Source organism: Echinops telfairi, unplaced genomic scaffold, assembly GCF_000313985.2.
Source record: "Echinops telfairi isolate 266 unplaced genomic scaffold, ASM31398v2 ScPeMD7_9;HRSCAF=40, whole genome shotgun sequence".
Classification (NCBI taxonomy): domain Eukaryota; kingdom Metazoa; phylum Chordata; class Mammalia; order Afrosoricida; family Tenrecidae; genus Echinops; species Echinops telfairi.
This window is the reverse complement of record NW_022103906.1, coordinates 51,358,260-51,380,964: the sequence shown is the minus strand read 5'-3', so window position 1 is coordinate 51,380,964 and position 22,705 is coordinate 51,358,260. Positions and strand designations below refer to the sequence as shown.

Here is a 22,705-nt window from a genome sequence, read left to right as displayed (position 1 = left end):
ATATGCTGTATTCAAATTAAAGTACACCAAAGGCCAAAAGACCTTAAAACAGCCAGTAAGAAAACAGATCAACAGATTAATAATAATTAGACTAGAACATGATTAATGAAACAATTAAAATAAACAAAATATGCTTTTAAGCAAGATATACCTAAAATATAAAGAGAGAAAGTTTGAAAAAGACATACCAGGCTTCTCTTACTGTTAACACCAACCTCTCAACTATAAACACTGGACAAAGTAATAAAACTGACATATCTTCTTCCAGGATCGTTAAAGACAGTATTTATTCTGGTATTGTGTTGACATTCACGCGGATGGAAAAAGGAATGGTAGGTAAAACTGGTGCTGTAGCCTTTGCAGAATCAAGGTGGTGACACTAAAGACCCAAACTAATTACATTTTTGTTACTAATCATATTTCTGTGCCAAACACTCACAGCAAAACAAAAAAATAAATACATTAGTTTATTTAAGAATGTACTTGCTGAAGAGTAAAAGAATTCCCTTAACTATCTGCTGTGCTAAAATGAGAAAGAAGTCTACAATGCAAAAGTCATATGGCAGTGATGGTTTGTGACCCATGCTCCACTAGCCATGCTCTTCACGAACCACATTTTTACATTAGAGAACAACTGGCATGTCAACTATCGTTAGTCAGACTTAGATCTAAATACTGATGACAGTTTACTAGAAATGAAGCAAATGACCTTGCCCCTTCAAAGAAACGTACATATTGTCAAAGTATTTCAACAGATTGACTATAAAAGCGATACGAGAATATCACCCGTTTTCTACTGTCTATGAATTTAAAACACTATTATACTTCTCACTATATTATTAAGAGGAAGTGTTTTAGTTATGTGGTGTTTATTCTTACCATTTAAAAACAAATTAATTATTTTTAAATTTCTATGTTTTAATTTCTAATATCCTAAATTTAGACAGATATAACCTATCTGAATAAAAATTCTTTTGGGTTTTCCATTTTTTAAGAAAAATTAAACAAAGGGATCCCAAGACAAAAAGTTTGAGAACCACTGCTTACACCAATACAAGTAAACGAATTAAGCACTACAAACAGCCATGCAGATGAAACAAGACAATTCCAATGTTTAGCGAAAGATGCCAGGCACAGAAAAAAAATATCATACAACATGAATTCATTGATATAAAAGTACAAAATTAGTAAAGTTGAACTATATTGTTTAGGATGCATAAGTACATTGTAAAACCCACAAAGCAATGAAGTGATTTACATAAAAGTCCTAATTGGGGTTATCTTTTGAGGGAAAAAGTCATGAAGCTTTAGGTACATATTAATATTACATTTCTCTATAACAAAAAAGTGGTTACACTTTCATTCTTTTTCATTTTATTTTGTTTATAGTTTCTGAATTAAAATAAATTTGAAAAATCACATAAATCACCACCATGAGAGGAAAGAGAAAATGAAAAATAAACAAATTGTTGGTGTTAATTGCCACTGAGTCAATGCTGACTCCCGGCAACCCCAGTGGTGTAGAGTGGAATGCTCCCTAGGGTTTTCAGGGCTGTCTTGGAAGCAAGCCTGTGTTCAAAGGGTCTCTGGGTGGGCTTGAATTGTCAATCTTTTGAGCACTTAAAATACTTTGCATCACCCAGGGACTCCTGAACAAAACATAAAAGAGCAATAAAAATTTTTAAAAAGAAACCAAATAAAATAAAAGCGGTATATTTATCCTGCAAATGACTAAAATAAACTTTAGGTAAAAAGATTTCTAGAGGCCTTGGGATACTATGTGGGGTCTTCAAAGAGTTTACAAAAAATGTAATTAAAAGATAATAGAATTATTCCACAAATTTCTGAAGCTCCCTTCTTTAATGATAAATGGTTGAGTTCACAAAAAAGATATAACTACGGTAATCCATTATTCTTATATAGGCAAGAATGTTTCAAAATACATGAAGCAAAAACAGACGGTGCAAGTAGAAATGACATTGTTATAATATAAAATACTAATAGAATCAACTAGAAAAAATCAATTAGAAATGATAGAAAAGTTTTAGAACAAATGTTAACATGCTTGGCCTAATACACATATACAACAGAATATTATATCTCAAAGTGGAGAAAAATACACATTCTTTTTAAACAGATCATTTAGGAATATGACATTGTTTTAGCCCATAAAATAGGTCTCAAAACATTTCAAAGAGCTGGTATAAAAGCTGATACATATTCAATTATAGTGAAGTTAATATCACTAAGCATATTTTTAAAACTAACAAAAATATTAAGAGACAGGACAAAATAATATATTATTGCCTTCTGAATCATTGTTTTTATATTTTTAATTTTCATTACTATGGATGCATAACAGGAGTGGCTGTCTCAGAAATATGCAAAGAATCAGGGTTATTTGAAACAAAGAAGGCTAGAAAGTTATCTCATCTTCATGAATACAAAAAAGTGTGATAATGCTTCAAAGAGAAGGGCACACTCCAGTGAAAATTAATTTGACTCAATATAGGAAGATCTACTTAAGGGTGTTAAGTTTTGGAAGACGCTACTGCTAAAGCCACCAAATTTCTCTCTACATAGTAAAAGCCAAGAGGGTCAGCACCTTCCTGAAAAGACTTCCTCCTAAAGACAGAAGATATTACCAATCTTTAGGTTAACATTCAGCTCCACAATCTGTACTTGAACTAGATACTTCATCCCTCCAGTTGATGTTATAATCCCAGAAACTAGTAATTACCAATTAATTAAAAATTATATTAATATGTTTTAAATACTACAATGATATTTCATACAAAATTTCTGAATTTTTTCTAATTTAAATGAATCTCCCTTTTTTGCATGTTTTGAAAATAATCATTACTTTGAGCAAACATTTTTTATAGGAAAAAGGTTAGATTCATGTAATTAATTTAAGGCAATGAAAATTAAAATGACATTAAATTACATCACTGTTACGATAAGCTTCACCAAAGGTCAGCAAACTTTTGAGGCAAAAGAAATAATCTTGTCCCTCACAACAATTTAAAAATTATTCAAGAGTGATAGATATATTTTTACAAACAAATGAAATCACTATTATCTGAATAATATCCTCTACATTTTTTTCAATTTTGCTTCAGAGTCACATGTATGTACCCCAAAAGCCACATCCACAGTTTGCTGATCCTTGAGTTAGGGATCTTCAAATAAATGAAATAATAACTACAATAAAATGCAAAATCTTAAAATTACTTTCCCCTCAAATTAGTAAGCACAATATAATAATACATGCAATTTAAGTCTGGTTTTCAATATTATTCTCTTAATACCAGAATGACAGCAATATGCTTGTGTATCTAGCTTTGTGTATCACAATATAAAGCTGTATTAGGGTCTGGTTCCTCTTAATATCTCTGTGAGAAGTAATAACTGTGAGAACCATATAATTATGCTACACAAAAACTGAGTTTAAAGTTGGAAGTAAATATTGCCATAAGAAAACGGTTAGTGCAATGACATAATAGATTAGAAAAGTAAACCATATACATAAATATTAACATCTTTTTTACAGAACATATTACATTATAATCTGAGATTTTCAACTTATATATTCTTATAAATTTTTAAAGTATTAACAGAATTCTTTAAATTTTTTTAAAAAATGAAGATTGTAATGCAAAACAGAAGTTAATTTTACATACACATATTTAAAGCATCTTTCAAATAATAATAAATCCTATGCAATTGGCTTATTTCTCCACCAAAGACATTTGCCTAGACCTATTCCTAGCTGAGATGTGCTGAGTTACTTTATACGGAATCAACCTCTGGGTATATATGCTTTAATCTAGATCAGCCTTGGTCTTTGATGTTTGGATTTTGATGAACTATCCAATACAAGAGGCAACACACTTGCTTTTAGAATTGTGCACTGTAACTGAATTCAATAACATTGTCAGCCACTCTGAATTAAAGGGCTTCTCAGGTGGAATATTTTTTACAATTTGAGGGATTCTTCCAAATGAAGTATGGCTTCCTGGGAAAGTTTAATGGACTGTGCATGTATATGTTCAGTGGAGGTCATGGTCTATTCTTAGTTACTTAGCTAGCTAGCCAACAATAGTTTGATTTTCTCGAGACAGATGAGGAAAAGAAGCTCAGCATAAGAGGAAAACAGTATTGGAAGATCACTTAAAGGAACTCTCAACATTGCATTTTTAAAAAGTCTAAAAATAATAGTCCTTTTAGCTATACTATGCGACATCAATATATTTAACATGTAATTGGTAAGGCATTGTAGTTACATAATCTGGTGTCAATTTGAGACTAGTAAGAATGCAGAAGGGTAGTTTGTCTGTCAATCAGGTCGCAGCTTGATGATCTCATTTGAAGGTGTGAAGGAGATAAATAGCTCACTGGAGGCTAGTCACACTCTTTCTGCTTCGTCCTCATGGTGACAAGACACATGGAGCTGCGCTGATAGTGCCAGAGCCCTAGAGCTGAAGGAGCCACATGGAGACCCAGGCCAGTGCTAAGAAGCTTCCACCACCACTGGGTCCACAATACTTTCCACACACTGACCTATAATCCTCCTGCATTCTGAATCATTACATGTGTATGTGAGTCTGAAGAGGAATTTATGGACATATGGGCTAATATCAGACTTATGGACTTGATCTGGACTGGGATATTTTTTTAATGCACAATTGCTCTTTGATATAAGTCTCCCTGGATTTGTTTCTCTAGTCTACCTGGACTAACAGCTGTATCAACTTATATTGGTATATTTTTCTTGTATTGATCATAAGTAGTAGGTTAAGTAATAAAAATTTCTGAACAAAAGGGAGAAATCATAAAAACCTAAGCAGTGTGGCTAAGTCTATTCATTAACATAGCTCTTTATCAGAACAAAGACTGCCTATCAAATGAGTAGATATAATTCTTAAAATATCTGTATCCTGCAAGCACAGAGCCTGAGGATCTGTTTCATTTTATGCATAGAGTTTTTAGTTGTTGATCATTGTTTTTTCTCTTTTTTCAATTTAAAGTTAAATATACACAGTCACACTGTATGTTTAAGTCTTCTCATAATCTGAGAAAACAAGATTTTTGATTTATTGCATCTAGTTGTATTCAATAAATTCCTAAAAATAATAAGTAGCAGGTCTAATTTTACAGACATAACATTATTAAGGAAAACAGGTGAGAGCTTTATACAAAAGAACATTTAAGGTGTTGTACATACACTATTAGTAGAAGAATGGTATCCATAAAGTTGAAGACGCTGACACAGAGCACAAAGGGCCAAATGAAGTGTCACATTTCAGAATGAACCCAAGAATAGCAAAAGAAAAAAAAGAAAAAGATGACAAAATAATCAATTAGGAAGGGCAAATCATTATGCTACTTCTATATAGAGCACAAAACAAGTGGTATAAACATTAAAGATGACTAGCAAAGTTTTAAAAATAGCTCATGGTTAACATTAATGAATTTGTACTCATTTCAAACATTTCATCATAACCTTCTCATAGAAACACTACATTGAGTAAAATATGTTCCTCTTAAGAATGTACCTTGATTTAGACCTGCTTCAGCAATTCCTAGGGGAAAATTTGAGACGTAGCAGTATGGCAGAGTGGAAAAGGTATGAGAGGCCTGCAGTGGAACTTAATAGTGGTGTGACCTTAGGCAAGTCAGTTAATCTAAGACTGTTTTCTCACCTGTAAAGCAGGTATTATACTTACCTGACAAAATCGTAATGAAAGCTAAATGGGAGCAACATGAAAGAAGGACCGAGCATGGAGTGTAACACATAGTAAACATGTCAATAATGTGATGTTCCTTTCCCTCTGTCCTTCTGAAGCAGTCACATTTTCAATTAGGTATTTTTATGTAGTTTTGGTTTACATATTCATTCTGAAGTAGAACTTTAAGGAGAATAAGTCTTATTATTAGTGAGTCTTTGTGAGTGCTCATATTTTATATACTGTCCAGCAGCTCTGTGCTTTTAGCTCATTTAAACCCTGTAATAATCCTGTATAGGCATTGATACTAATTGTACCATTTATGACTGAAGAAAGTGAATTAAAGAGAGGGTCAAGATCTGGTAATGATGGCAGGGCAGGATTTGAACACAGAATATCTTGCTCCGGACCCTCGGCTATGCTAGCACTCTGTTGCCACCCATGTGTTTTCACTATATCCTCAATTCAATTCCTCAAAAATCAAGCAAAATTATCTGAAGATACACAGACCTGTATTTTGATACCTACCAGCTTGACAACAGCACCTTACATTCGACACAATCCTCCATAACTAAAACTCCCACCCCTGCCATTGGGTCGATTTCAACTCATACTGGCCAAGTGCTGGGTTTCCCAGGTTATATGTTGTTACGGGAACCAATTACCTCATCTTTCTCTCACGGTGGTAGGTGGTTTTGAATCACTAACCGTGCCATTATCAATCCAATATTTACCCATCACTTGGCCTTCTTAAGTAGTATACAATAAAACCCCATCAGATTCACACGATTTTAAATGCGACTGTTAAAATAAGTTACCCATGAATTTGACATCATTCTTAAATATATTGGTTAATATTGTTGCAAGAAGCCCAGGTGGTGCCACGGTTAAGTACTTGGCTGCGAACCCACAACTGCTGTCGAGGGAAAGATGTGACAGAGAGATCACAATCTTGGAAATGGTATGGGGCAGTTCCACTCTGTCTCATAATGTTGGAATTGACTTGATGGCAATGAATTTTATACTGCTGTATAGTGCTGTTTGGAGACTGTACTAAAGACTATTCATGAATTGTCGGAAGGAATAGTTCTGATAGCTAAATTATGTAAATAAGATTTCAATAGGACTATTTGCAACATGATAAATATCCTTAACTTACCTATGAGGTAAGTTATATAAGAGCTATATTTTATTCATAAGTCAGATTTATCTATTCTTTAAAATAAGCTTCCTTTCTCCCATATTTTCAAAGGATTATTACAATGACTAATATACCCAGAAAATAATACAATTTAGCGTATGCTGATATAATTCAAATTCAATGGTTCAGCTAGGCCTTCCATAATTAAATTAATGATGTCTTATCAATTCACTATAATGAAACATTTGCCCTAAATCAAAATTAACTTCTTTATCTGGCTACTGTGAAGCTGAAAGCTAAGTTTTATGCTGATGCGGCTTTTCCCAATATGTACTGTCTACTATGATTTTCCCCTTTCCTCTCGCTCTCTATTATTTCTGTGTTTTAGCAACTGTTAATGATTAGAACATTATTGTACTTTTACTGAAAGTTCCGTAAGTCATTTATGAAAGTAGTTTCATAATTAAAACAATTGTATTTCTATCTACTGAAATACTACTTATTTAATCAGTGATGTACATTAATGGATGATTTGCCTATCCTATCAATTATAATTCAAGGTTATCTATCAAAATTAAAATATATGTTAATTCTTTCAATATATTATATTAACTACAGAAAATAAAATTTAAGAATGTATTTAATTCTCTAGTCTTATTTCTAAACATTCTAGAAAACTTCATTTATGATTTATGGGGCTATTTATTTATAGAGAATACATTAATTAGATTGTAAAAACAAAACATTAAGTGGAGAGCTAATATTTAGTTCTATTTTTAATATTTAGTTAACATGATAGTCAGTTCTTTGATTTTAAGAGTTTCTTCCATAAGTTTTGTCAAAAATGCATTGGAGGAGGATCATACTGCTAATTACATCAGAGTCAAATTTCCTAAGAACCAATATAAACCAATAATCGTTTACTAAACTAATTATAAACATATATTTCCTAAGTATGAGAGGACTTCAAAAAGTTGATGGAAAAATGGAATAATAAGATAACCTTTTCACCAACTTTTTGAAACCCCCTTATATATTGAGGTTTTAATATATGGCACTTATCTGCTACAGTTAATCCATGTTTTAAAATGCTTAGTGCATATTCTCACTGTAATCAAGTTGATCCCCACCCATAGCGCCCCTACATAATAGAACAGAACTGACCCTGTGGGTTTGGACTGTAACTCTTTAAAGGGATAGAAAACCGCATCTTTCTCTAGCAGTGTGCCAAGTCGTTTTGAATTGGTAGCCTCATGGTGAGCAGCCCACGCTGGAATCAACTCAATGGCAGTGAGTTTTGAGTACATATTCTTTTGAGAGTAACAAAAAGCTACAATTTTCAGAAGTTAATTGTCTGAGTTTCAAGTACAAGTGTTACTGTGCAGTAAATTAAATAATTAATATTTGGATGACAACAAAATTCACTGTTTTTCTATCTGTGTCTGAGATGAAGAAATAATGTGATAGTGGGTAAAAAACGGAGGTTTGGAACTAGAGAGACATGGGTTCAAATCCTGATTTAATAGTTATCCTAAGTTTGGGGAACATATTTAACCTCTCCAATTCTCAATTTCCTTATCCATAAATACAGATAATAAGATGACTGTTGGTTAATTGATGGAGTGCATGTATAGTATCTGACAGTGTCAGTTATATGAACCTGGCCTGTCATCAGGCTAAAATACACGGGACAGGCAAAAAGAAAACTGAAGGAAGATGGAGGGAAATGTTACTTAACTAAGTTCAAAGTAAGACATATGTATTCATAAGGATGCAAGGAAACATTCCTTATATTTTCTTTAAGACATACTGTTATATTACTATTCAATTCACTTGCATTTAGAATTAAATCTTTGCAATTCACCTTTAAATTTTTACATGCATAATGATCTACATTAATCTATTATATGACATACCCTTCATATCTCACAGATAACATTAATAGTGATGAAAATAATTTAATGAATGATTATGGATATGGATGGTTCATATCAATATCTGGTATAAATATTGATATCACTGCATATAAATGCTGAAGCAATTTTTCTACATAAAAACATTAGAAACTTTAAAGAAAGGGGCAGCTCCAAAGTTATAAGCATTATTTCCTATTTCTCAACATAAATCTTACCTAGAAAACCCACCTGCAACTACTATATATTATTCTTACCAGCATTGCACGTTTTTCTTCATCTCCTTTAGTTTCTCTCTTTTCATTTTTTTTCCTGAATATCTCTTGAAGCTAAAAAAAAACCAATCAAGGCTCAAAAACTACATAAGTTTCTGGGCATCTACTTACTACTTGTATAAGGTATAATCTGTAAACAAAGAAAATAGTTACCTGCATGCATTCAGAAAATTAAAATTACTATAGATCTATTTTCTGACAGGCCTTTTGTCCCCCTCTAAAGCAGTGGTTCTAAACCTCCCTATTGCCGCGACCCTTTAATACAGTTCCTCACATTGTGTTGACCCCCCCAACCATAAAATTATTTCTGTTGCTACTTCACAACTGTAATTTTGCTACTGTTATTTATTGGGCGGCCCCTGTGAAAGGGTCATTTGACCCCCAAAAGGGTCGCGACCCACAGATTGAGAACAGCTGCTCTAAAGGAAAGAAAACATCATTTTTCATGGGCAAGCCAAGGTTAAGTTAAATAAAATTACAATTTTATTAATAAAGACTTAGACTTTGGCACCAACATACAAAGAGCTGGTCTATTGGGTATTAAAAACACTGGAACAGAACTTAATGAGTCTGGGTTTGAATCCAGCTTCTGCTGTGCATGATTAATTTCATGACTAGACAGTTCACTCAACCCTTTCTGGGGTCCAGCTGCTCATATAGTAAATGAGAAGGGATTAGATGATCAGTAAGGTCTCTTTCAGGTAACTGAGCCTGGTGAACTCTTCACGTAGAATTCTTTGGGCCCATAAAACCAAAATCATAGTACCCTATAGGACAAAACAGAACTGCCCCTGTGGGTTTCTGAGACTGTAAATCTTTACAAGAGTAGAAAGTTTCCTCTTTAACCCGGAGTGGCTAGTGGTTTCAAACTACATACAGCCCAAACGGTAGTCCACTATGCCACCAGGGTTCCATTCCTTGGGCAAGTTACTTGATTTAAAGCTTGTCTCCCTTTGTAGAAAATGGAGATAACGCTTGATTTTACTGCAGTGTATGGGGAGTAGATATTTCAAGTAACAAGGAACTCTTTAGCACATTACATGGCATATAGTTCATTTTCACTAAATATTAGCTATGATTATTGTAAACTGTATTACATCATCTTTAAAATCCTATAATTCTACAAGCGTAAGCCTAATCCTATCTTATAATGGTTCCCTGGAGAGTTCCCTGTTACAGTATAGGGTCGCTGTAAGTCAGAATCAACCAGATGATGGCGAGTTTTATGTCTATAATTTAGACAGCTATCTTAACTCAATTCATTTTCCGTAGTAATAGTTAAAATGCAAATAAAGCATATTGCTTCTTAGCATGTAATACTATTTAAGAATACAGTAAAAAAATAAGTGATTATTTTTAACATACAAATTTATTTTATTTTTTTCATACAAATTAATTTCATGTATTTTCCTAGTGAAGAGTTTTTTTAGCAAAGGTTACTTAGAAATAGGTAGGAGAATTACAGATTTTAGACATCTACAAAACTAAGCTTAACTCCACCATCTATTTTCAAGACTTTGTGCTCTCTGACCACAAAAAAATGAAAGGAGACAGCAGGTGACCCACTGAGGAGTAAACCACAGCACTGAAGACAGGGCAGCTTTTGCAAGCATGCAAAGTGAAAACAAGTAGTTCTGCATGAATTTTTTAAAGTAATTTGCCCAAACACACTATTCTGAAACACAATCTACATAGGCATTTTTCTAGAAACTGAGTTCCAAGCCTGCATTTTTAAATCAGTGGGTAGGATTTGGTAGTGTGGCTAGAACAAAAGCGTTAAAATTATTTAGATACTAAAACCTTTGTGGAAGTTCCTTATATATAGTTGTGCACTATTAAGAAAAATTATATCAGACTGAACCTGCTCATTTTAGGATATCAGAAATATATATTCAAAATTTTTTGACACAATTGATGTATGAATTAAAAGAAATTTAAGAACCCCCCCCAATAAAATGATTTATTAAAATTTTAAAAAAGAGAGCTAGAGAGACAAAAAAAAGGTATATTTATTTGTGGCAATGAAATTCACACCCCTACATGGCAGGCACTCGTATGTGGCCCTTCGCAGGCAGTTCGAGCTCAATGGCTTGGCTGCCTCTGCAGCTGGGCAAGTGCTGGGGGTGTTTGATTAAGTTTCTGATTGAACTCAGTACTGATCTCCTGCTTCCTTCTGGATGGCTACTAAATAGCTTTTGATGAGCAATGTCATCTTTTCATTTCACTTTCCTCCTCCAAGTGGGGAAAAAGTGGTTTTCATAGATTTTCTGTGCTCCAGCTTCTACAGGTTAAAAAAAAAAAAAGCCCTTCAAAAGAGGTTTTCTGAGACATTTTTGTGGCTTGTTACAAAGCACAATCAGAAAAAATATCCGCTTGATCATGAACTAATTTTTCCACCTCTATCCAAATGTGCACAACTTATTTTTAAAATAAAATGTGTCACAACAGTCTCCTTTCTTTTTACAAGGCAGTATAAGGAAAGACAGAGTTGAATATAAATGTTAAGGGTGGCCTTGCTTTCTGAGAATAAACAGGTATTTTAGCACAGAAGCAAATACATAGTACCTAGATAGAGAAACAGACCCCCGGAGTGGGGCGGGCTGGGTGGTGTGAGGTCAGCAAGCAGCTGGAGTGGCTTGAGCATCACCAGCACATAGGCTGGCGCTATGGGGTGAGGTTCTACTCATTCGGCTTTAGAATAGCCTTCGGTCAGACCGGAGAAAGGAACAGGAAGGTGGGGACAAGTATGAGGCCAAAGTCAAAGAGAAAAAGAGAAAAATTTTAAATGTTACATTGAGAAGGAAAGAAAGTCCCGTGACAACAATTGTGATTGGGTGCTTGCATAGCAGGGATCAAATATTCATGAAGCATTTATACCTTCAGAATTGCCTTTCATCCTTACAGTAGAAAATATCTGATATATTGCAAACTCCCAGAAAAGGTACAAATAATTATAAGCATCTTTACAAACTGAATACAATTTTTATTGTAATAGTGCCAGTAATAATCGAACTACATGAGGATATATGGCTTTACCAATTTAAGGTAAAATAATACATTTTTCACTATTCTCTTTTTAACGGTGGTATTCCTAATAAATAATACAGATGCATAAAGGTAAAAGGAATATTTAATTATTGATAAATGCAGCATATCCTATATACATACCACCAAAAATTCCTTTTTATCCACCATCTCATTGCCGTCAGTGTCAAACATGTTGAAAGCTATTCTAAAACCTGCATGTGGCTCTGCCAGAAAAAATACAAAAAGGATTTTTAAAATGAAAAACAGTATTATACGCAAAATGTCTTTGTTAGTGGTAAACTATTACTCATATATTTGGTACAGAAATACTTCAACGATATAAAAAGGTACATGATATTCAAAAAAAATTCTTATGCAATTGCATCACAGGAGCCTATTTTTGGTACTTCTGATGCATCATGACTTCCCGTGATTCCATATAGCCAGCTGGTCCAAAAGAATGTATGATGTCTATATTTACGGTGTTAGTGAGATTTTGGTTCTTTTCAGCAGGGACATGTTATTTATTTATTTCTGTCTGGCTTATACCTATGCTTATTTATATACTATTAAAAGTGGTTATGACTTCTTCAATATAAAAATGAAAGTTATGTATATAAAAATAATATAATTAGTTCTAATACTAATACTAAATAAACCTTGATTTGACCTTGTTTAAAGAAAAGTAACATGCTACAAGTAGTTAACTAGAACAAGTTATGTAGATGTACACATGTTAGCATACTTAGGAATAGAATTGATAATACACTTCTGTAAGTGCTTTTTAAATAATACCAACAGAAAAACCTTAATACTTTCCTTAGAAAAATAACTATTTCTCATTCATATCCAAAATCTGCCAGTTTGTTTCAAGGGAAAATAGCAGCTGATTACATTTGAAATCTTTTCCATTAATTTAATTGCTTAAGAGTTTGGTGGGGGGTGCGGGAGAAGGTTGACACTACAATAAGCCAGCCCATTCTAGGAAAAATTACAACTAAAATAACTTATGAAAATAAGTTAAAGCAATATGAAAGATTACAAAATGATGCCCTTTTATGTTTTAAGATAACAAATTAAGGATTAAGAGAACTGTAAGGCAGTGAATTTTATAATAACTATTTCATGTGGAAATCAAGAAAAAATAAGCTATAGAAAAATCTTTGACACTTCCCATACACAGTTCCCATTTTGAGGCTTAAAATTAGAGGCTTTGAAAAGAGAAATCTAAAATTAGAGATATGAATTAGTAACTCAACTCTTCAAAATACACGGAACAATTACTTTGCTGATATTTTTACATACTGAGATCTCCTTCTATAAAGGTTTAATACCTTTTCTCTTTTGACTTGTAAAGCATAAAGAAGGAACATGGCTAGAAGAAAACTTGAAAGCATCCTTCAAAGAACTCCTCAGTATGCATGCTTTTCTCAAAACATTTGACCTTTTCTTTTCAGACGGAACTAAGTTTTAAAAGGGACCTCCCGCAGACACACTTGCCACTACCTGTTGTGAAATCTTGAACCTGGCAAAAGAGAAGCATGTAGCCAGTTTCTTGACTATAATAACAACCTCTGAAAAGAACAGAAATGGAAACCACTACGTTTGCAGTTCATTTCTTGCATATATTTTAGAATTCTGCGCTTACTTTGATTACTACTCACTAAAGACAGGAACACAGCTAGACTACATCTGATAAGCATGTTTTGAGGTTATAAAAGATGTTGGAAATACAAATATAAAGGAAGCCCTTAGTAGAATTGCTTAAAATTTCTAAAGGTAAAGATCAGACACCTATTGACAAAAAACATATTAATCAATGATTATACAGTTCACTACCTACCAGGCCCTCTTTTTCATGTTTCTTGGTTCTAAAAAACATAACATACCATATTTTTTTCAACTACAGATGGGTCCAGAACTCCAAACAGAATCCCACAGCACCCAAAGATTTCAACATTTCTATAATAAGCAAAACCCATGGTTTGTGTTTTTGCTATACTCTTAACTCACATCTCTCCCCTTTTTAACAACTGGCTTTCCTAACCAACAATATTCATATTTTTGCCTATCGTGCTGGTTTACGTACCCAGACTACTTTTCAACCAGTCTCTGAGACACGGAGGTATCCACCCCTCTCATTCTTAGGGCAGTGTTCCTCACTGACTTGGACTGCAGTCAACATTGTAGCGCTCCAGTTTTGAATAACCAATTACGAACTGCACAGAACTAGTACCTGTATCTTTCTTGAGATCCACACTTCAGGGTTTCTTTTAAATTAAAGCAAGAATTGGTATGATATACATTTATAAGTGATGAAGACTTTCTACCATAAGTAAATGTTATTTATGGTTTTTACTCTTGATACTGCTATGCAACATTTTTCTGTGGCATTGGGACATGCATTTTACAAAACAGCATATATATGACTAAAATAATTTTCAACAGAGTTGAATAAAGCTTTGTGGTCTAAGATTTTGATTAAATATAAAAACTGCAATAGATCTTAGGAGTATACTTACTTGTTAAAATACACAAAAGAAAAAGATACTCTGTGTAAGAAATCACACCTAGAAGAAAAATATTATTAATTATGCTATATGTAAAATACTACTTTATTTTCATCTTTATCAAAGTAAAATATTATTCTAATAGCAATGATGAATATGAGTAACAAGTTTTTTTTTTAATAACTTAAGGGCTAAAGCAGATTCTAGATATTGTTTTACATGAGAGCAAATTATTATAATACTAACAAAACAAGCAATCAAATTGCTCATCAAACCCTTGTAGAAACTGATACAAATTTCCATTATTGTTCAAATATATTTTTCAAAGCAAAATTATGTTCACTTAGTTGCAATTTTTAAACTTGTTTTTAAATATATACATTTATCATAAAATTAAAAGTTGAAGATAATTAACACCTAAAAGTGATCCATAGTTAATATTTGTTTCAAGTTAACATGTTATTTTCTTGATAAAGTTAATGCTTCTATTAAATGTGCTCTTCTAAGAAGTTATTTTAATTAAATTGTTTACCCTTTTTGTGTGTCACACCCTGAGTCAATTGTAACTCCTTAATTACTAACTCTAAAAGGAGTCTATAATAAGTAAAAACAGATCTGTTACTAAAATTCTTGTTTTTGAACTCTCACAGACATTAGAATTAATGGCTTAATTGACCCTACAAGCAGATACTAGAAAATCAAAATCAAGAAAAACCTGTAACACGTATTGACTTATCATATAGTTCCAATACTTGGTAACGTGTATAAAAATCCTTGAATTAAAATGTAAAATTTGAAATTCCATTTTACCTGAAGTTCTTTAGAGGTTCTCTCTTTTGTTACAGAACAAAGACAAGAAGAGCTACTGTCAGGCAGTTTGTCAGAAGACATGAAGGGAACTAGCTCGGAGGCCCTGAAAGCATTCCCTTCTTTTGTTTATACTAGAATATTGTGACCTATAGGCAGATAGTTCTGGTTGATTGCCAGGAAGGTTATGGGAGAAAGATTCTGGGATCATCATGGTATATAAAGATAAAAAACTTAGATTCCATAGGGATCACACAAAAAAGGAGAGAGAAACATAAATACATAAAGAAGAAAGAGATAATGGGATTGGAAATGGGACCCTTGTGTACACAATCCCATATCACTGTTGTTCTGACCGGTGGAATACTGAGAAGTTGGTCAGTATAATCAAGTTCAATAACTGCAATATACCTCACACCTGTTTGTTAACTAAAATTTCCCCAAGAAAAGATAACAGTGAGAACTCTAGTCATGATCATCATGGTAGGCAATCATCTATAGAACTTTTTAAAAAGATTAAATCAGGAACAAAAGTCTTTTACTAAAATATTTCTATGAGAAAGATAAATTAAGAACTAACGGTTTCTGAAGTGGCATCATCCAAGAGAAAGAGAAAAAAGAAAACCTGAGATAGAATTTAATACAAATGGTCAATAAGAAGAAAAATACTACTAAATCTGAACTGTAAACTCTTTAGCACTTTTCAATCGCGACAATGGAAAACTCTAAAATTAACCTTTCCCATGATATTAAGACTACTCAGGATCAAAGTGTAAAAATAAATGCAAAGCATAAGGTAATATTTAAAAATAAAATTCAAAAGATGACAATTAAATTCATTTTTGAAAGTAAAAAAAAAAGAATTCCTTAAAAGCATTGTTTGGATGCTGTGTCATACTTTATTATAGTTGGTAAATATAACCATATAATACACGTTTCCAAAAAAGTTATGTAATAGATAATTTGAGGTAAATCAGATAAATTTCATTTAAAATTTAATTTTCAAGAGCGCTGATAAATTAACTTTAAAATTTCTCTGTCTTACACTTGATTAATAAGACAAGTTTCTTTGTACATACATCACTGAATTTATTGGATTTAAAACTCTGGCCTCATGAATTATCTTGATAATGTGATCAGTGTGATATAGCTCTGCACTTTTTATAGAGTATTCATATGTGAGTACATAAATTCAATAACTAAAATCTTTTTAAAAATTAAAATTATATTCCTCAATTATACTAATTACTAGTGCTAAAAGACACATTTGGCTAGTGGCTATCAACTTGGACAGCACAGAAATAGAACATATCCATCACTGCAGGCAGTTCTACAGGACATCACTGAAAACATCATCTCCCCATAGTTGGAGGCATGCAAAATATACATGCAACATAAGAAAGATTAGGAAATGTCTAAACCCAGAGCTTCCATATTAAATCCCTCCCCCAACTAAAAGCTTTTCTCATTGCATGTATTTATTTCTCTGAAATTGTATTTCAACCCATTTGTATTTTCCTATGAAAGGTATTAGGGAAAATATATTTTAATTAACCACATTCACTTGGTTATTTGTAGCTTTGAATTTTTCTTATCCTATCATTCCACGTTAAGGCAACTTCCAGGAGAAAACTGCTTGAGCTTTTTAAAGGTCCTTGGGTTCAGATTTCTCAAAGATTTAAAAATCCGAGGTATGATAAACCCACAATAAAACATACAGTCCCTGTTCATTTCTTCTTACTCCAGTTAAATGTGAGTCAGCATAACTACTGTATGTACTCGAGTATAAGCCGAGATTTTCAGCACATTTTAAATGTAGTTTCTGTGGTAAAATTAGGTGCCTCAGTGACTATTTGGGTTGGCTTATACTTGAGTATATATGATAATTTGAATTTCTTATGTCAATATTAAAATAAACCATTAAAATTAGCTTACCTCTTTCTTTAAGATTTCGAAATAGCTTTGATGATCCTTTCCAAACTGGTGGTGTTTCTGAAAGTATTTGATTTAATTCCTATGACATAAGGTAACAAATACTGATCAATAGGTAAGCTATTTATGATGTAGGTCAAAAAGATATTTAAATATTGATGTAAAAGTTTTCTTCACTTGAGAGCTGAAACATGGCAGTGAGGATCCTAATCTAAATTTGTAGTCCTTACAGTCTTAAACGCAGTGTTTTTCCCTTAATAATATAAACAAAGATGCTGTATTATATTTATTTGGAGTTATTGATATCTTCACAGTAATTCTGTAATTTGAGGTACATATAAAGACAATCAAATTAAGGTAAAACAGAGCTGGTTTTATGAATGCCTATAAAAAGGTGGATTTCTTTTTCAAAGTCAGAGATGAACTTTCACATAACATGTTTATCTCTGTAGTCTTCTTAGATTTGGAAACGTTTACAGGGAGCCTTGGTGGATAACATGGATAACATGCTGGGCTGCTAACCACAAGAACAGTGGTTCAAGCCCACCAGCAGCTCCTTGGAAGAAAGAGGACAATTTGCCTTGGAAACTCAGAAGGTCAGTTCTACTCTGTATGTGGGTCAGTATGAGTCAGAATGGATTTGCTGCAGTAAGTTTCTTTCTTTTTTTTTTTTTAATAGGGTTAGAAAAGGAATCTTGGTGGTGCTATGGGTTAAGCATTGGACTGTTAACCCCAAGGTCAGTGGTTCAAAACCGCCAGTTGCTCCATGGGAAAAAGATAAGGATGTCTGTTCCCATATAGTGTCTTAGAATCCCAGTGGAGCAATTCTTCTGTCCTATAGAGTTTTTCTAAGTTGGGATCAAATCAATGGCAATGGGTTTGGGTTTGGGTTTGGATTGGGCTGCAAGGTGGTTAAGCACTAAGCTGCAACTCAAAGGTCAATAGCTTGAATCGATCACGAGTTCTTTAAGAAAGATCTGGCAGTTTGCTTGCTTCCAGACAGCCTCAGGTATAGTCAGTAGAGCTTCAGAAAGTTTGTGGAAACATTCCATTATTTTAATTCCATTTTCTCATGTACTATTTCAAGCATTCCAAAGTGTGGTGTGTTTGTGGTTCATAGATGCCTATCGTATTAGCATATACGAGGTGGCATCAAAATGTTAATGGAAAAACAGAAGTGAAAGATGATGGACTTCTCCCAAGAACGTGTTGAAGCACCGTGTGTGTGCATGTGTGTATGAAAAACAGAAAATGGGGAACACAGACTAAAATGAGCCACAATTAAAAGTTTTCTGTGTATCTTTTAATTCTAATCCTCTAACTTCTGTTGTTGCTTGCCAGTGACTTGATTCTGATGCACACTGGTGGTCCCATGTGTGCAGGGTGGAACTGTGCCACAGGATTTTCATGGCTTGCGACTTTTTAGTAACAAATTGCCAGGCCTGTCTTCCAAGCTGCCTCTGGATGGGTTTGAACCACTAACCCTCAGTGTAAGTATTCAAGCACTTCAATGTTTACAATACACAGATTCCTAGCAAACTTACTATTTTTACAAATACTAGATCATTTTGTAACTTCCTCTTTGTATTTAACATAAAATGGATGCATTTTCTTGTCAAATACGTATTTTAATTTTAAAGGCTCAGCTCTAAAACACTTATTGTCTTCAAGTCAATTTTAACTCACAGCAACCCTAGAGGACAGAGTAAAATTGTCCTTGTGAATTTCCAAAATGATGGAATTCCTTATGGAAGTAGAAACTCTCATCTTTCTTCCAAGGTGGTTTTGAACTGCTGGTCTTGTGGTTAACAGCCCAATATGGTACCCACTATACCACCAGCATATAGTATTTTATGGCTGAAAATGTATCCTGCTACGAGAACTTTAGTTAGATTAAAAGAGTACTAAGTGAAATAATTATATTTCAACAATTTTAGACCTAAAGATACCATTATTTTCCTTGTAAGAATTGTATATCAAGCTTAACAATTCCCCAAGCAAACGGCTTTGAAGAACAGATATCCAGCTTTTACCCTAAAAAGAATTAAACTTTCCCAATGACCAACAGCACTATTTTTTTCACTTTCTTTTAAAATTATCATTAGGATAAACAAAACACAAAGACACTCAAAGAAAATAGGTATGTTACTAAAGGCAGTCTTCTTCCTATTTCTGGACATGACTACATTATAAGTAAGATAATTAATCACTATGTCAATTCAACTCACTCACTGAATCATTCAGAGACATGACTTCTAACATCACACTACCATGAAAAATAGTGTAATGTGTAACCTCAGAGCCAGCATACTGAGATATGTAAGAGCTGAACATTAAGCTTGTGAATCAGACTCGGCAAGTTCCTAGCTGCTGACCCTGGCAAGTTTTTAAACCGCTTTGTGTCTGTGTTAGCATCTGTAAAACCAAGACGATAAAAATATCTACTTTTAAGTTATTGTCAGAATTAACTGGGTAAATATGGGCAAACCTATCAGAACAATGCTCAGTAGATAGTAAGCAACCAGAAAAAGTTCGCTGTAATTGTTTTTATTATTAGTCATAGTATTATTATCAGATAAATTACTAGCAAAACAAATATTTAGTAATTTTGAGTTACTACCACCCTTTCTTTCACAAATGTCATAAGAATTTACATTTCTCTTAAATTTTATAATTACTTATTTCTCAAAACCCTCTCTGATACCAGATATTTTCATTACATAAGCCTTTATCTATTTGATACAATGTGTCATTGCTTTATTTTATATTTCTTTACTGTTTAAGAGCCCTGGTGGTGTAATGGTTACACTTTGAGCTGCAATCCGCATGGTTGGCAGTTCGAAACCACCAGCAGCTCCACAGGAGAAAGATGGGCTACTCCCATATACAGATAAAGTCTTGGAGACCCACAGGGGGTTGTTATGAGTCAGCATTGACTCGATGGCAGTGAGTTTGGTTTACTGTTGAAGTTAATATTTTCACATATTTGTGTTTTTATTGTTTCTTTTCCTGTATTGCCTACTTATGTTCTTCCCATTGTAATTTGTAAAATACTTTTTCCAAGAGTCTACAACAGGCATGATATCACAATTACTTAGGAAATTTGGAATCATTTTCTTTAAAATCATGTATGTTGGGACTTCAAAAAGTTCATGGAAAGATGGAATTAAAAGGTCACAAATTTTAATCCACAAACTTTCAGAAGTCCCTCCTATGTGATTCTAAGGAAATTTCTCCAACGTTTCCTAAGTAAGCATGATCGCTGCTATAGGCTGTTGGAGAACTCCCTTTAATGGACAAAGAGGTTTCAGTTTGCTAATACTCCTTTAATTTTCATAGTGACCTTGATCATACATATGAACATATAAATGAAAAATATGTACAATATAAAGAGCAATAACAAAAACTAGTCATGTCCTTATAACCTAGTTAAAAAACAGAACATTACCAGTACCTTACAAGCCTCTGAACCCTCTTGAACACATACCCTGCCCTATCCCTTAGATGCAAACACTATAGTGAGTTTTAATTTTCCCACCCATACATGCATTGCTAAATAATACATTTTTCCAGTTCTAAATTTTATGTAAGTAAAAGGACACTTTATATATTTTTGTGAACAGTTTTATTCACATAACTATTGTTTTTGAGATTCGTCTAGTCAAACATTGCTATAATTCATATACTTTGTTACTTCATAGTATTTGCTGAATGAATATATAACTATTTATTCATCAATCTGACTATTGATGTGGTACTGAGTTTGTTTTGACCATCATGAATGATCTACAAATATTCTTGTGTACCTCTCCTGAATTTCAACAAGAATTTCTTACATGCTGCTATAAAATGACTGGATCACAGGATAGATATATTATCACCTCCTCCCCCTCAACTGTAATCTTACTAGGTACATGTATGTACAGTTATAAAATTTAAACCTACAAGTGAAATTATTAGGAGTAGAGTATATATGTGTATTTTCACTGAGTAAATTAGATAATGCCAAACTATTTTGCAAATTGGGAATGCCAATTTACACCCATACATTGATCCCTGTCTTTCCTAACACTTGGAATTACACAAATTTTTAATTTTCTGACAACCTGGAATGCAAAATTGGCAACTTGCTTCAATTTATAAATTGAATTATAATTTATAAATTCAATTTATAAATCTATTTAATTATCTATTTATACAATCACAACTATATCAAGAGCTTTAACCCACCTGTTTGGAAAATGATTTCCATGTTTTAGCATCTAAAATAAACAAACATAAATTAATTGTGGAATAAATACTTCATGTAATTTACATCCAAATTCAGTAACCAACTACAATTATGACTTACAACCAATCATTTATGTTTAACAAGAAAGTTTCTAATAAAACCAAGAATAGGATACACGAGGAGACTTTGTTTAAAAACTTTGTGGAAAAATTGTGTTACCTTTGAATTACACTATTTCATAAACTTTTTGAAGCCCTCTCATATGGTATCATCATATACATGTTATCTATTTATTTTATATACTATAGAGTACAAGTAATATCAAAGAAATGGGGCACAAATCTTTACATAATCATACTACCTTAATATGGGACTTTTTGGACTTATCAAATTAATTGAGTTTATTTTAAATATCTTATGCACATAAGCATAACTTACATTTATAAATATTCACATTAGAATATGAAAAATTAACACAAAAATTATTCTTTTAAGGTATTATCCATGATATCTGTTATGTGATTGTCCCAGTTATTGTTAGCAGCCACTGAATCAGCCCCTGACCCATGGTGACCTCATGTACAAGAGGATCAAATGGTTGTGACCCATTGGGTTTTTCACTGGCTGATGTAAAACAATCATTAGGTTTTTCTTCCTCCTCTGTCATAGTCAGGGGGCTCTGCTGAAACGTATTCGGCATCACAACAAAGACCTCCACTGACGAATGCAGCTGAGCTTGCTGTCTGCTGAGTGGAAGTGAACCAGTCTCCCATAGGGAAAGTGAAAATTTTATCACAATGGCACTACAACTTATAGAACAGATTTCTTTAAGGTAAAGGGATAGAAAGAGGGCAGAGAGGAAAAAGAAATAAAAGGGAGAGTAGTAAAATGGTAGAAAACTCATCTTGTTTTCCATTCTCTGCTTCTGTTCAGGGGCATCCTTAAAACATGGGTGTTACATTTAAATAAAATAAGTAAAATTACTTTATTTTGTAGATTTCCTATATCCTGGCACCACACTATCTCAAGCACAATAGTTTATACAATATTTGGATAAATAATCAGTGTACAGTGAACCCTCGCCACTTCGCGCTTCGACTTCCACGGCTTCACTCTATCGCGGTTTTTGCGTAACAGCAC

General features: G+C 33.1%; 1 protein-coding gene across 3 annotated transcripts in view; it reads right to left on the bottom strand.

Moving 5' to 3' along the window:
• MICU3 (mitochondrial calcium uptake family member 3) overlaps nt 1-22,705 on the bottom strand; it is a 111,558-nt gene that overhangs the window by 34,256 nt on the left and 54,597 nt on the right. Inside the window, exons 3-8 of one of the 3 annotated variants that reach the window (XM_004696174.2) lie at nt 21,565-21,596; nt 17,338-17,416; nt 14,608-14,655; nt 12,227-12,309; nt 9,041-9,112; nt 5,228-5,266 (exon numbers count right to left, since the gene is read on the bottom strand). In XM_004696174.2, the coding sequence (XP_004696231.1) occupies nt 5,228-5,266; nt 9,041-9,112; nt 12,227-12,309; nt 14,608-14,655; nt 17,338-17,416; nt 21,565-21,596 (353 nt within the window). The remainder of the gene's footprint in view (nt 1-5,227; nt 5,267-9,040; nt 9,113-12,226; nt 12,310-14,607; nt 14,656-17,337; nt 17,417-21,564; nt 21,597-22,705) is intronic. The other 2 variants (XM_045286610.1, XM_045286611.1) reach the window with 2 other exon arrangements.